Raw genomic sequence first — 16,898 nt, 5'->3', positions numbered from 1 at the left:
GAATTCATGACAAAAACACGCGCAAATCGGTGTAATTAGTGTATTTTTGTCATGATTTTCTAAATTTAAACAATTTTCAAGAATAAAATAAATGCTTATATGTAGCCCTTAGGGCTATGTATAGCATTTTCCTATAATTTATAACCGCATATAATTGGTCTCGTACATTTGTATACATTGCAATTCATTTAATTAATAAAACGTCATGTAGCATATACAAAAGGAATTTGAATCCAACTAATGAGTAGCGATTGAACCTAATCATTTACACAATAATCAAAACTAATATATACATGAATAGATGAGAGCATTATTGTAGGAAATTAGTAACACATATTGTAGGAATACACGACATTTTCGAATATCAATCTTCTCTGAATGTAGTTGTGATTTTATATAGTTTTTTATTAACAACAAATATCATGATATGGGAATGATTATGGACTACTAATAACAAACAACTTTTAACTATAAAGACGTGTAAATAACAAAACTACACTCATTTAAAATTACTACTCCGTATAATTTTATTTGTTGAATCGAAATCTGTAAAAAAGTAAATCAACCAAGAGGATAGAAAATCGTTTTTTATATATAATATATATATATATATATATATATATATATATATATATATATATAAGTCTATAATAGTCAAATTTACTATGAAATGATTAAAGAAACTGTAAACCAACAAGAGGAAGAGAAAAGGGCGGTAGCGGATCCAAAATATTTGAACATAGTTGTAATCAACTAAACTAAACTAAAATTTGTCAAGGATTTCAATAGTCTATCTAGTAACCATTAATTAATTAATTTGATGGCATGGTTTGGTTTCAATTGATGACACTTTAAGTAATCTTAATCTAATCCACCGTATGATAATGCGAATATTAAGGAACAAGTGTACATGGATCACATGCTTCTTCATGTTGAGCTCTTCTATGCTCGTAGTCAGCTTCTTGTCTTCCTTACTTCTAGTAAATCAGCCCTTCTTTTCCTCCTAATCAATTTTTTCGTACTTTTGAAAGATTGTACAAATACTCTCTCCTTCAGTCCTTCTTCCCCTTCATTTCCTATCCTTTTTATAATAACACTTTAGAGTGTTTTTTTTAGTAATGTAACACAATGACATAAAGGATAAAGTTTACTGCAATACAACATAATGCCATAATTATGAAAGGATATCTCATCTTGTTTTAAATAACTACATCACTTGTCTTTCAGCGTTTTATATAAGGAAATTTCGATTATTATTTTTCTTCCCCTTTGGTGGATCAATTTTTCACATCAATAACTTAATACTAAAACAGATGTTGGGAGTGACACGTGTCACATCCTGTTTTTTTTCCCTCCAAAACTCCCCTTTCATTTTTAACCAATTTTATTTTGTAAATATTTGGGAGTACAATTATAATAATATCGTTTCAAATCTTTAATATTAGCTTTATGACAAAAATATTCCTTTTCATTTGTGGTTCCTAATTCTTCTATACATATTTACCTAAAATATTATTCCAACTCCTTTTTAATTATCCGATAAACGGATTAATATTAGATTTTGTCAAAAAAGTAATACCCCATAATAAAAATGATTCATTTTAAGGAAATTACTTTAAAGAATCACTTTTATTTGTTACATATAATTATTTTTTTTTATAAAAAACTACACTTTTAATATCGTGCATGTCTCTCATATAAAATTATGTACTATTATGATTAATTAAAATCAGTGGTTTACCAACTTAGGGCAATATACTAAATGAAGAATAATAGATTCTTGGTATTTGAATACATTCTATACAATTTGGCTCTAAAAGTACATAATTTTCTCTAATTGTTGATTGGTTTTATGCTTTTTAACGTAGTCAAAGACCAATCACATGCTTTTATGTTGAGCTCTTCAATCCTCTTCACTTCCTCACCAATCACTATCTTTATTCTTTCTTTTTTTTTTAAAAAAAAAAAAAAAGTTAGGAATTTTTTTCAAATAAATACTAACGACACTAATCACCATTTCTCATTTTATTTTATTTTATTTTTATTATTAAAGAGGTTAGGCAATCGAGTTGTGCTATTTGAGGCCCAAAACACATTGAACTGGACTCTTATCAAATGTAAGAAATCGAGCTATGCTATTTAAGGCCCAATATACATTGAATTGGGCTCTTATCATTATTGTGCATTTCCACATCATTTCCAGTGTTATTGGCTTTATAATGTGGCCCGGTTAAGTAAATTGTACATTTGTACAATTGTACATGAGCTAATCTCTGCTAATGTACAAATTACCTCCATTATTTTTTCTTTCTTTACTTCATACATAGATTCTCTATGATTGCCAATTTATAACTTGGGATGTTAATATTCCCTCTAATCCCGAAAAATCGAATAGGAGATTCTAGCAGTTATTCCCGCTATCTCTATTTGTCTGTCTTTTTTGAGGGTGCTCTCCAAAGATTGTCACATACCAAAAATGTATATAGATTATAACTTTACTCTAACAAAATTTATTAGTTTCATCACTTTTCTCTCTCATTAATTGCACTCAGTAAAAATGTTTATAATATGGGGCAAACATCTAGAGACGGAGGTACAGAGTAGTAATTAGTTGGATCGAATGTCTTAACTACCATAAAAATAAAGCTAAGTGACGAAAATACTCCTAAAAGACATTACATGCACTCATTTCCAATGTCTAAGAAGCATAATTGCTGATGTTACCGCATAACTAAAAATTCACATGATTTCATATCTTTTCATTTTCAACCACCATTATCATCATTTCATGCAATGCTATCATTATTATTCATTTTTCACTAGGTTCCACGAAGAAGGGTAAATTTCACAATCACTAATCCTTTTAATTAAAATGGTACGGTGTTATGTTTGGTGCTTTTAAAATTTATTGGCTGGTTTACTGGTTTAATTTAGAGTAATGTATCAGGACTTGATAGTTATGGGGTACCGGTGCATCATGGACGTATGTATGCTATTATGTTGATTGCAATGGTTTCTGTTTTACTCCATGGCTCTGTCCCACCTAATAATATGATCACCATCGAGTCAAGGTCCTTAAAAATGCCATGTTTATAAATTACAAAGTACTCTCTTCGTCCCTTAAAGATTGTTTTATTTGACTTTTTACAGCCTCTAAGAAATGTTTTACAAGACAAAACTCTCTAACTCCAGGCCATATGCATTTAAAAGTTTGATATTCTAAAAGTAGGCACTGAAATGAATTTAATAAGCTAAGGTCCACATGATTATATAATGACTTATTACAAATTAGCAAGAGAAGATTCAAGATCAAAACTTTTAAAATTTTGACTCATAAAATATAATGGGACAATCTTTTAAGGATGAAACGAGTATTCCGTGTTATTTCAATTACAATTACAGTATACTTCATTATCTTCTAAAGTTCTAGTATATCTATAGACATAGGTTGACTCACTATCACTAATTCACTATACATATAGTCTATAGATCGAGATAAGACGATATTGCACCAAGTTACGGCTAAAACATTACTTTACCAAAGGGTGGGTGGCAAGGTTGATTGCCTTATTGAGTTATTGGCATGCATGTTATAAAAGCACAACCTTTTATTTTTATTTTTTTTATCGTTTATTTGAATACAAACTTTAAATGCGAGTGAAGAATGTGGAGAAAAAAAAAATAAATTTTGTTCCACAAATCACGCATGTATTAGTGGGTTATCTCGCGCTTTTAGAGGTCCCCTATTTACTGTGCTTTTGCTCCGGCCCCCATCATTTAAACTCAAGAAAGATAATGTTACGCAACTAACCTTTAGTCCTTTATTACCCTTTCTAAAACTAAAGGAAAAAAAATTGCCTTTGCAAAAAATGCGTATTCTTTAGCTTGTCTTCAATTGGAGATGCTTCAACTCTTCAAGGTGATTTATGGTTCAACAAGAGGAGGAGAACCTCAATCTTATATCCGGGGTACATGCTACTTATGAGTTCTAGTAAACCAGTGTAAATAAGATACTCGTATCTCTTAAACTAGTGTAAATAAGATACTCGTATCTCTTGAGTACACTTCTAGGTATGTTCACGTACAAGAATATAATTTTATTATCAGATCGGACGTGTTTAAGGATTCCATTGATTGAATACAACAATTTAAAAAAATAATATTATAGTGGTATGCTTGGATTTGTTAGAACCCAACCCTCTTTTACGTCAAATAATCTGAAATTCACAAAGAAATTGGTAAAAAAAAAAAGGAAAAAGATATATGCAGGGCTACATATAAGAAGCTAAAAGTGAAAAGAATAGATAATAAACAAACATTTATTACACTGATTTACTCGTAAATTGTCGATAAATTTCCAACTTAAATACTATAAATGCTTATATGTAATTCTGAAGGCTGCATATAGCATTACCCAAAAAAAAAAAAAAAAAAAAAAAAAAAGAATGATCTCTTTTTTCTGGAATGAGCTTTAAAATTAAAAACTTTAAGTCACACACCATTTTATCTTTTGTTTGGGGAAGTTCAACTTGCATTCTTTTTGACTGTCTTTTATTTTGGCATAAAATGTACATTAAAGGTATTTCTATCTCCACCTACGTACATTTTGATTCCCCCTAATTGTTCAAACTTCAAACTATGTGTCATGTATAAGCAATTATTAAATATAACACTCAAAAAGTATAGTACTTTTTTGTGAATCATAAGTTTAATATCAGTCATCTATACAAGACAAATATATGAATATATGATAGAAATTCAGTATATCTTGATACTATGTTAATCTCTGCTACCATAATGTTAATCTACTTTAGTTTTAGTATTATTATTAACTTATTACCTTGTTCTGATATGATCTTAAATTTCTCAATTTGAGTAAGACTGCACCTTTGATTAATTATCTGTTGAACATAATGAGTACTCCTAATACAAAGTACGAAGTAATTATTTATAGCTAATAAATAATAAGCGAGCTACTTAATTATTAATTGACCTAGTCGACTTAATTAAATAAATGCAGAAGATTTGCACATAATCCCCCCACCCCCCACCTTCCCCTTGGATGGTTAGACCAATAAACGTAAAGTTATACACCCAAGTGTAACACAAATGGTATCAAATTAGATTAATTAGCGGTGTGATTGTAAGCATTAAATGTGTACGCGACCAAAATAGGACTCCATGCTCACAAAATACTCACTTTGATAGTTCCATACCATTCCATAACATAACAAATTTCTTTGTTTAAACACAAAGGAGGTTGAAAGTGGGTCAGTGGGGACCCGACCCATTTAACACAAAAAATCACCTTTCGCTAACAATCATGATGACCACACACACATCATAATTCATAATTCCCCTTTTATTTCCCCTACAATCACTCTCTCTTCATTCATTTGATCACCTCTAGTACTACTAAACTTTACTACGTGTAAACTCTCTTTAAATTCCCACCATTTTTAAAGTTTTTTTTGCTAAACCCTTCTCTCAAATTAACTCTAGGAAAATATTTTTGTTTTGGAGGTTAAAATGGTGGTAAATGCAGTAGACTCAGCAACACAAACTTCGGATTACGAATCCGAACAAGAGTCCTACACGCTGCATGAGCTAGGAGGGTCAAGTCCACGGGTTGTGGTGGATACGTCCCCGCCTTTCATGTCCGTTGAAGAAGCTGTAATTCGGTTTGGGGGTCGTGGGTTTTGGATCCCCCAACCTTTACTTGCTGTTGATGCTGCTAATGCTACAACAACTGATGACAATTCTGTAAGTTAGCTTCTTATGATTTACTCGTTGTACTCTAATAATGCTAATAAAAGAGTCGTAGATACTCCATCCGTCTAGAATGATTAGATCAAGTTACACTTTTAACGTAACTATTATTTTATTTTAATGTTTTATATTCCGTATTTGATTTAGAATTTTATCTGAATTTCTAGCATACGTACCTCATTACCAGTAGCAGCTTAGCTAGTATTCATATTGTTTTATTTTTTTTTTGGTCCTCTAATTAAGTTGATTTATGTTTACTTGCTAAATACACCCCTTAATTATAATGTTTGTGATGAAATCAAGAGAAAATTTTAATAGTTAGAAGTAAGATCTGAGCTCTAATAAGTCTAATAATTTATATATGTTGTTGAAAGTCAATGCAGACAGATATTTTGGACTGGGGATATTATCTTTTGTCCTTATCCTAGTTTGGTACGGAGTATATTCTAAAATCTTGACAGCTTCTACTACTTCGTATTAAATCTCTATAGTTTTTGGAAGCAAGAAAAAACTCTATAGTTAAATTGCATTTAAGTTGATATTTTTTTATTTTTATACATTTTGATTAGTTGTTGGGTGAAGATTTTGCTAAGGCAATATTTATGATGTCAAGACAAATATAAAGGACCAATCTAGTTGTATTGATTTTTTTTTTTTTCCTTAAGGTAATCCCTTCGGTAATTTACGACACATTCGTGATGACCTTAAACCTTGATAAGGATTTGTATATTTCCCCAAGATTAAAAATGATATGTTCAATTGTATTTTAATTATTTAAGTGAACTTTTAATGAAGGGATAATAAGTTAATAACAATGAGGACGACTATCACTATGTAAGAATTACCTAATTAATTAGAGTTCAGTAAGTACTTCAAGGGATAACTCATACTTACATACTGAGGACTATCACTATGTAAGGATCACATAACACCACCAACCATTGTCTTTTTTCGGAATAAAGTCCATCCGAGTTAAGTTGTCATGTTATTAATTCAAATTATATCTTAATATTGTCAATGTTTTAATAATAAATCTGTATAGTATAAAGAGTGGAGTAATTAAATTCATGAAGAACAAGTGAAACAGAGTTTTTAGGCTAAAGTCAACTTGGCTGGTAATGATGAGGAAGAAGAAATTCAATTTTGTGAAAAGACTAAAAAACAAAAGAGAATGAATCTGTGTTATCCTTATAGTGGAATACACTGTATTTTTGTAATAAAGCTTAAATGGACCAAAAACAAAAGGAACAAACACAAATTTGAGGTTGGTAAGACTATTATGAAACTTTAAGAAAAAAAAAAAAAAAAAAATACATAAAGCAATTTTTGGTTATTTGATAATTGAGACATTTTTCTTTTAACTTTTCCCACATAGATTCTCACTAGAAGATTTCAACAAAGTTTTTCCTTTTTTTTTTAACTTTTCTTTTTTGAAACTCGTGATGACAAATTTTTTATTTTTTTTATAAAGGTTAGATACAAAGGGAGATCATCTATTCATCTACTCGACAAATTATTTCGCTTTAGAATTATAGTATATATTTAACTCTATATATACTCGTTCGTATGTGGGACTTGCATAATCATCCAATTTAAGGGGTTTTAACATTTTAGTTATAGTCGTTTATCTTGCATAGTAACAATTGCATGAAACTCTAAATTAATAACTACAAAAATGTTCTCACATATATTTAGGACATAATTAAGCTATCCTTAAGTATATTCATGACTACCTAAATTTTCATGTCATAAGGAGCATGTTTTTTCAGTTTCTTGTAATCACTTCTGATTATTATATTCTGATTGACAGCATAAACTTGATGAAAGAGCAGCAACAATGTTGAAAGATCTTCAAAGAAAAGAACAAGAAACACATGAAATCTTGAAAGAACTCGAGTTAACCAAAAGACTTGTAGAAGAGCTAAAGTTGAAAGTGCCAAAAGATGAAGCTCATGATCAATGCACATCAAACTCATGCTCGGGTTTTGAAAGGCAAGTATCCACCCCGAATCATGAGTATGTGAACAAGTATCCTGTTGATTTCACTGAACAGCCAACAGTCAAGAATGAAGAGCAATTGAACTTGTTTCCATCAACTGCTGCTGGACTGATTATGATGGAATTAAAGCAAGCGAAAAACAACCTTTATCAGAACACCAATGATCTTGCTCAACTTCGCGCTTCTGTTGAGGCTCTCAGTAAGAAAATGGAGAAAGAAAAGGCCTCAGTGGTATTGCAAAATTCGCGTACTGTCAATGAAGCAAGACAGGAAATGAAGATCAGGAATGATGCAGAGAATGTGGGTGGATCATTTAATCCGTTAGCAATATCAAGAGAGCTACGAGAGTTAAATTATGAGGCTGAGCAATTTATGAAGACAGCTGAAGAAGCTAGATCAGAAGTTCTGAAGGCAATGTCAGATGTAGAGCAGACGAAAACAAGCCTTAAAGTGATAGAAATGAGGTGGGTTGTAGCCAAGAAACTCGAGGATGCTGCTAAGGCGGCTGAATCTCTTGCTTTAGCTGAAATCAGGGCTTTATCGAGCAACGAAAGCATAGCATTCGATAGTTACAGTAATCAGCAAAAACCGGGGAGAATTAGTCTGTCAGTTGAAGAGTATTCTGCATTAACTGACAAGGCTCAAAAAGCTGAAAACCTGTTTAAAAGGAGGGAACAGATAGATGCTTTCAGAAGAATTGAAGAAGCATCTGAGGAGAGACTAAGTAAGATGGGGTTCAGAAACTCTTTACCTGCACGCCCTCGAAGGGATTCTAGGCTACTCAATTCAAATGATTACGAGTATTCAAGAAATACAAATGATCAATGTAAGCAGGCTGCTAGGCCTGCTACGACTTCAATAGGAGACATTTTGAGCAGGAAACTTGTTCTGAGGGATGATTTAGAGGTTGGCAGGCAGGAAGAAAGTGTTGGTGAGGGCAGGGGAGGAGGCGGGGGAGGGAGACAAAGGGTGTCATTGAATCAGATGTTACGACGACATAGAGGAGAATCAACTCCGCCGCCTAAGAGAAGAGAGAAAGATGGTAATGAAGGGAAGAATTTCTTCTCCAAGAGAAAGGCTCTTGGGTTTGTGCATATTTCACTTCCTATGTCAAAGCAGAGTAAAAATAAGATTCAGAGTTTGAATTTTTGGCGAGGGGATGATTAATAGATCAACATTGTTGTTGTATTTCTTGTACTGACATATTCTTTATCAGCTTGTTTTGTGTTCCTTATTGGTTGTGTGGTGTTTGTTCATGCTACTTATATGCTTATATATGTATGTAAAGGGGTTGCTCTGTCTGATTTGTACCTGTATCTGGAGTGTGAATTCATATCAGTCCTGTGTTATTTATGCCTGTTTAACCTTTGCTTGAGTCAAATGTCAGCTGTTTATTTTGTCAAGAATTAGTTGTGCCGCATTCCAATATCTCATAGTTAAAGATATGACATGATTTTATAAACCAAACAAAACTTAAATACTCTTTTTAATCGCTCAATCGTTCTTCTTCTTCTTCTTATGTCACTTAATTGAAGTAGTGACATATTGAATAATTTAAACAAACTGATCTTTGAAAAGGTATTGTGAGTGAATCATTCAAAAAATGCTCATTATAGATAGTTATATGCTCATTTTTTATGTAAAGAAATGAGAAAGTTCAAAATCTAAAAACAAAATTGTAATACAAATCAGATTCATCACCTCAAATTCAATAACAATACACTAATATCAATAATTCTAAATTGATCATCTAAAAATGTGACAAAAAAAACTGTTAAATATACTCCAGATTCATTGATGATTTCACCCAGAAAAATATAAACGATTTTCCAAGACAAGTAGAAACAAGTTTGCATGAATGCCAGACCAGCTAATAAATTGCATGTCCAAGCTAAAAATTACTCCATTATAAATCCAGTCCAAAATGGTCCTATTATAAAATTAAAACGGCCCAAACCTAAAGTTAAAATTTAAAACCCAATATATACTTTTAGTCATTTACCCCACTCACCTAACCACATGTGTGCGCATAAAACCTACATGCTTTCCATTTCCATTTCCATTTCCATTTCAATTTCACGGTTTTCCATGAAATAAGCATTTTTTTTACCCTTTTGGCACATCTTTAAAACCCCTTTTGCCGGGAAAGTTTAAAATTTCACCTAAATTTTTTTTTTTTTTTTTTTTTTTGAAGAACGACGGTGCTTAATTAATAATTAAGGGGATATTAGAGTTTACAAAAGTTGGTCCAACGTGACCCAAAGTTACATCCTGGGAGACATGTGAATGTGAAACATTTGCGCAGTCAGTTTGCAAGAGGTTAATACATTCCAAGGGAGGCATAAATAATACAAAAGACTGATTTATCACACTTAGACTCCTTCTTGCTTCTCTAGCCAAGATGTCTGCAACCGCGTTCTTCCCTCTTTCTCCATAGAACAGCTGGACATCAGGTCTGTGCTGCAGGTGCTCCCTGCATTCAAGCATTTTGGGGGTTAGAACAGAACAGTTGGCATCCTTCATCTCATCCACAATTTGCTTGCAATCTGTTTCCACATGGCAGTTTTGCCAACCAGTTTCTGTTATCCATGACAATGCCATAGATAAAGCCTTTAGCTCAGCATCTTTAGGTGAGTTGCAGTAGCCTTTCCAGTGAATACCCTGAATCCAGTTCCCTGCATGATCCCTACAAACAGCTGCACAACCCGTCTCTTTGGAAGTTGTAATGAAGGAAGCATCCACATTAATTTTTAAGAAGTTGGAGGGGGGGGGTTCCCATGTATGAGATTTGGGCTCTGATCCAGCTGAGTGTGAGGTAGAGTAACACCACTCAGTAGCAGCCCAGATACAATGGGATACAGAGGTGTGAATGGGGGAGTTGGTATGAGAGAAAATCCAAGAGTTTCTTCTCTTCCAAATATGCCATAGTGCAAAAGAAAAAAGGATGTTCCAGGGAATATCATTATGGGTGGGTTGTTTGTGTTTGAGGTTTTTGATAAGCCAATCATTACAAGACTCAGATTGGTTCTTGGTACAGGGAGCAGGGAAGGTAATTGAGTTCCAAAATTCAGAAGCTCTTGGGCAGATTAGAAGGAGGTGGAGTAAGTTTTCTTCCATAGAAGGACAGAAAGGGCAATGGTGTGTTTGACTGCAATTTCTTATGGCTAGGTTTGCTAAAGTAGGAAGCCTATCCCATAGTAGCTGCCAGAGAAACACTTTGATCTTAGGAGGGAAATTAATATTCCAAGCACTACTCCAATCCAGGTCATGAATAGAATCACAGTTTTTGCTGGTCAGCCATCTTCTAGCACTGGAGCTATCAAACTTGCCATTTTTTGACCAACTAGTGAAGTTGTAATCTTCAGAATTAGACAAGTTGTAACTACAGATCCTAGAGTATATTTCTTCAGGTAGTTGATATCCCACCTCATTTTCCATCTCAGATTTGGTTAGATTAAGGACAGAGCTGAGGAGTTTTGATCTAGACAAGAAATTTCTAGGTCCAGCAAGAAGCTCAGCAGGAGCATCATGTTGCAGCCACTTATCCTGCCAGAAGTTGATGGTGTTGCCATTCCCAACCTCCCACCTAAGGCTATGCTGGAATAAGTCCCAGCCCCTTCCCACAGCAGCCCAGATATGGGAGCCTTTGTTGAAAGGGGTTGGAACATTCCTACCCCTCACATATTTTTCAAACAGAATTTTCCCAGCCCAGTTAGGTCTGGTGTCCACCATCCAACATAATCTAGCCAAGCTGATCAAATTACTGTCAGAATTTGTAAGAAAGCCCAGCCCCCCCTTATCTTTTGATCTGCAAACATTTTTCCAAGCTATCCAAGTAATTTTCTTCTTAGAGGTGGTCCCCCCCCAGAGAAAATTTGAACACATGGAATCAATTTTGGAGAGGATGAACTTGGGAAGTTTGATACAGCTCATATAGTATCTGGGGATGGCTAGCATGGTAGATTGGAGCATGGTCATTTTACCCCCTCTAGACAGAGTGTTAGCTTTCCAAGAAGCCAGCTTGATATTTAACTTGTCAAGAATGACAGAAAGCTGTCTTCTATTTGGTTTCTTATCAGTTAGAGGGAAACCTAGGTATGTTCCAAGGTCTCTGGATCTGGCCACACCCAGTGTTTGTTCAAAGTCATCAATGATATGGATGGGAGTATTTTTTGAAAAGATGAGTTGACTCTTGTCCTCATTGATTTTTTGACCAGAAAGGGAGCAGAATTTGGCAAGGGTGGTGGAGACTGAAGCAAGTGTTCTCTTATCAGTCACCCCAAATAGCAGAACATCATCAGCAAACAAAAGATGAGAGATGGAAACTGACCCCCCCCTAAACCTAAAGGGCCTCCAGCTGTTATTATTACATTCATCATATATCATCCTAGACAAGAATTCTAGGCAGATAATGAAAATGTAAGGGGATAAAGGGTTTGCCACTCTTCTTTCTTCACATAAAATAACTCTTTTAAAAACAAAATTAACCATTTCAATTTTCATTGAATAAATAAAATAAATACAAACAATTCTCAAATCTCAACTCCATAACTTCTCTGTTTTACAGCTCCAATGCCAAACCCTCTTAGATCTCGCAAAAGGGTTCGCCCTCCTCGCCGCGCGGCTGACGGTAGCGCCTTCATGAAATGGTAATTGTGTTCCTGAAATCCTTAATTTTTTAAAAAAATTTCTAATTTTAATTTTTAAGTCATTTTTTGTATTTGTAATTTTTTATTTTTTAATTTTTGTAGTGATGATTGTGGAGGTTCAGTGCCAGTTGCATTGATGGACATGCACGAGTGCAATGTAAAGAAGAATGTGAAGAAGAATTTGAAAGAAAATCCCAAGCCTTTAATTATTCCCAAAAAGAACAACATCTCTCAGCAACCTGGATCACCTTTTGTCTTCTTCATGTAATTACTAATCCTTGCTTTCCCTAAATATTATTCTATTCGTCCCAATTTAGTTGTCACGTTGTTAGATTAAGTTATGTTACAAACGCAACTATTAATTTCGGATAAATGGAGTACAGACTTATATTTTAACTTTGGGTTTTTTCAGGGAAAGTTATGCAAAATCTTGCAAGGGTCGACCCTTGATTGAGATTAATCGAGAAGCTTTTGAGAAATGGAAGAAGATGTCAACTAAGGTATAAGACCCTTTTATGCTTATAGAAGTAATTAATAATGTGAATTCCTAAAAATGAAAATGTGATTATCAGATGATTTAGTATTTATAGTTAGTAATTGTATTGTGAAATTTTGGGTTGTTAACTGAGATGTTTCCTAATTTGATTGTATAGGAGCAATGGCCATACATTCGCGAGTCCCAAAAAGTGGAAAATGCTTATTTGAATGTCATACATCAAGAAGAAATTCAACTGTCTCAGGTAAGTTTTCGAAGCCATTGATTTGTGTATTTAAGTAGAACATGAGGCCTATTTAGGCGGCGAGCGAGAGCGGATTCCGGATTGTGGGTTTGAGGTTTGTGAGAAAGAGCATTTACAACATGATAGATAAGGAGGGAGGGAATGATTCTTGGACTAAAGAATAACATTTTTGTAGGACCTATTTTTGTATGAATTGTTGTAATGCAATGAATGGAAAATGAAGATTCTAGAGTATGTTCTTTAAGCTAGATAATATGCTGTGTGTAATTTGAACCACAATTTGGCTGAAAGAAGAGCTTTTTGCTAGTGATGTCAAGTGAACCTCTGCATCCGAGGTAAATATGTAGGCAATTGGTTTCACAAGACAAAATCTTGTATGAGACGTTCTAATGGTGATTATTTTAATTTTAAGAGTGACGGGTTACTTTTCAGGCGATGTCTTTTAATGTCACATACTTGGTAATAAATAAGTGTGAGATGGTCTCACTCAAAACTCGTTCTTGTTCGTGTAAACTAAGAAGAATTTAGCATTGATCTTTGGCTTCAATCAATGTTCATTTTCACACTTTGTGTGTTTATTGAGGTGAATATATGAAGACAGACTAAAATGATGTACAAAATCTGATTCTTTTAATCTTCAAGTTGTCTGAGCCTGACATTCTGGCTTCTGTAACCTTCTGAAATTGTCGAATGTTTGTAACAGAAACATGAAAGCATTGAGTCTAACAACTTAAAGAGAGTTTTAGCATGACTTAAGATTGCTGCCATTCATGATTCATCCTTACATCGCTGAAACTTTTCTGCAGACTGAGTACTAATCTTTACAACAGTATATAACTTTCTGATTAAAAACATAATGATTTATGCAGGAAGGTGATGATGAAGCAGATTCAGCAAAATGCAATAAGGTATTCCTTTTTCTCCACTTAAATCTCATGTTTTTGAAGTACATTTGTTTCTGTTCTTACTTCTTCTATTCCCTTTGACATTAGCAGAATGGCGGCTATGTCAACTACGACGATTATTGCTCAGAAGACGAAGAAGAACCTTTCAACGTGTGGAGTTGCACAAGGTGCCCTAATGCAATAAGTTGCTTCTGCTTCGACATAATTTAATTCTAGATCAATGTAGGATCGGCTTATTCGAAATGAAGAGAAGCTTATGCTCTTTGTTTTGGGGTGGCTAGCCTGCTTTCACCAAGGCAAGTCTTATTGGCTATTGTATATTCTAGGAAGTTATGTACAGGGTTTGCTGTTTATATGTTTCCCTGGCTTTTGATCTATGCTTTAGTACTAATTAGTAATTAGTAGTGGTAATTGGGCCATTTTGTGGGCGGATTTAGCTACAAGCACTGTAAAGTTATGCTAAGTACTCCATTTTGTACAAGAGAGTACTGAAAATCTAATTAAGTAGTGGTGTGTTGGTGTTTATTGATTAGCAACACTGCCTTGCCATGAATTTCTCAACTTCGATTATACAAGCATGCGTTTTGATATTTTGGCGTAGAATAAGCCACAAAAGGCAATGATGTAGATAGGATTTGATCTTATATTTTGCATACCACCCCCAATACTTTACCAAACTAATGACACTTGACATTCATTGAAAACAAACATTATGCACTTTACAAAGCTAGAATTTGTTTGATTTTTTTTTTCAATGGCTTGTGGCCAGCCTTTTTTCTTGTTAGTTTAAATGGTTGCCAAAATTTATTTAATTTACGATAAACTAAAAAAACTCACCTTAAAACACATTTAGTGGCTCGAAGTAGAGGGGTCAAAATTTGATCCTAAACCAACTCGAAAAATTTTGATTCAAATTTCAACTTGTATGGACACAAGATTTAGCATTACACAAGTTTGAAATTTGAATCGATCCGATCTAACATTCGAATTAACACTTCTATTTCAAACATGATATTATTTGCATTAGGTGTTTTCTCTACAAGAAAGGTCTTTTAATGTTTCCTTATTTTGCTTGCCTTGGTGTCTAGAGTCTCTAGACTACTCTAGTTTAATCTCTTGGTCCCAATTTGCATTACTTTGTGTTGACTGTAAACCATATGTTCGTAGTACGGCCGTACGGGGCCTCGTCGGCTTAATTCATATTATGTACCTATAATGTTTGGTAGTAGGGAGGAGATAAAGTCTTTGTGACTTATTTATGAGATTTTAAAGATAGATATCTTATATTTTTTTGATACTATCTCCTTATTTACATATATCTGACACCTAAAAATTAACAAAATTTCACAACACTAACCTAACATTTATATGGCATCTCCCACCAAAGGGAATGAAAAAGATTTGAACAAAAAGAGGGCCAGAAGTGAAGTAGTTACATCACACAAATTATATCATTACTACGAGAGCACAAAGAGCACCAATCACACTAAAATGAGGCATGTGAATGTAGATATCCATTATATAAGTTAATTAATTGCCAATTTATAACATATTATGTCTCATAAATAAACATTTTTCTACTAATAGAGTAATTAACACGTGACAATAACTCATAAGATGATATCAATTATACATTAAGGCCCCGTTCTTTAGAGCTGCTCTGCTCAAATCTGCTCTGTTCTGCTAAAAAAAAATCTGTTCTGCTCTGCTCTGCTCTATTTTCAAATAATAATTAATAATAACAATAATAATAATTAATATTCAATAATAATAATAATTAATATTGTATTGATGATAATAATTTATTATTTTGAATAATTATAATAATTATTAATATTAAAAAATAAATTTAATAATAATTAATATTTATTAATCATAATAATAATTAATAATAATAATTAATAATAATAATTATCAATAATAATATTTAATAATTCAAACTATTAAGAATTAATATTTAATAATATTATTAATTAATAATTTCTAATAATTATAACAATTCTTTCAAAAAAAATAAATAATAATAATAACAATTAATAACAATTTCTTTTTATAAACATTTGATATTAGAATCACAATGTGTAGAAAAATTTTATGTGGATATTGATTGTTAGTTCATTGGGTTGAATTATTTTTCAAATCTTTTCATACAATTTAAAAATTAAAAAAAGAGGTTGTTTTCAAGTAGTACTTTGTATATCATTATTATTTTGAGGGTTAAAAATATATGATTAAGACAAATTTATAATTAAAATCATTGTTACTCATTAAATCATTTTATTTTAAAATTTTCGTGAAATAAATATAGATAAGCTGTTGTCTTTTATCTTTCTACTATTAACATATGTTAAATATGGTACACATTTATTTATGTTTTCACTCACCTAAATCAATGGTATATGCACTTAATAATAATAATAATAATAATAATAACAACAACAACAACAACATTAATAATAGTATTAATAATAATGTTGAAATCTGCTCTGTTCGGTTGAAATTTAATCTGCTCTACTCTGCTGACCTCTTCTCTGCCAGAAGCTCAAAAGAACAGGGTCTAAGTCAACCGACAAAGTACTCACGTAAAAGTATAAAACATTCACACGCTGTTATAAATCATATTCTTGAGAGCATAATACAAAGTACTCGAGGTCATATGACTTGCAACACCGTCAACATAGTAGTTGTTAGGTTAGCCAATACTCTACAAGACTATACAAAAAATGTGAATAGGTCCAATAATTATTACATTAGGTCCAAGATAGCCCAAGTTCTATAATGACTCGTTAGTCGTCACCATATCCATAAAATAAAAACTTTATAGTAAAATAAAAAT

The 16,898-nt window shown here is 32.7% G+C and overlaps 2 protein-coding genes across 3 annotated transcripts; both read left to right on the top strand.

Annotated features, from left to right (window-relative positions):
• Nucleotides 1-5,421: 5,421 nt before the first annotated feature.
• On the top strand, nt 5,422-9,118 carry LOC145592600 (WEB family protein At3g51720-like). Its single transcript, XM_081649104.1, has 2 exons — nt 5,422-5,763; nt 7,580-9,118. The coding sequence occupies exons 1-2, from the start codon at nt 5,530-5,532 to the stop codon at nt 8,933-8,935; spliced, it is 1,590 nt and encodes a 529-aa protein (XP_081505230.1). The 5' UTR covers nt 5,422-5,529; the 3' UTR covers nt 8,936-9,118.
• Nucleotides 9,119-12,320: 3,202 nt separating this feature from the next.
• LOC145592907 (uncharacterized) lies at nt 12,321-14,505 on the top strand. 2 transcript variants are annotated; one of them, XM_081649419.1, is made up of 6 exons: nt 12,321-12,417; nt 12,520-12,681; nt 12,830-12,917; nt 13,071-13,157; nt 14,027-14,065; nt 14,153-14,505. In XM_081649419.1, exons 1-6 carry the CDS (start codon nt 12,341-12,343, stop codon nt 14,270-14,272), a joined length of 573 nt encoding a protein of 190 aa, XP_081505545.1. In that variant the 5' UTR covers nt 12,321-12,340; the 3' UTR covers nt 14,273-14,505. The 2 variants fall into 2 exon arrangements, with proteins under 2 accessions (XP_081505545.1, XP_081505544.1); XM_081649418.1 differs by having other exon boundaries at nt 14,150-14,505.
• Nucleotides 14,506-16,898: the final 2,393 nt, after the last annotated feature.

Source organism: Chenopodium album, chromosome 18, assembly GCF_948465745.1.
Source record: "Chenopodium album chromosome 18, dcCheAlbu1.1, whole genome shotgun sequence".
Taxonomy (NCBI): domain Eukaryota; kingdom Viridiplantae; phylum Streptophyta; class Magnoliopsida; order Caryophyllales; family Amaranthaceae; genus Chenopodium; species Chenopodium album.
Note: the sequence above shows the minus strand (reverse complement) of the source record. Positions and strands in the feature narration are given on the sequence as shown.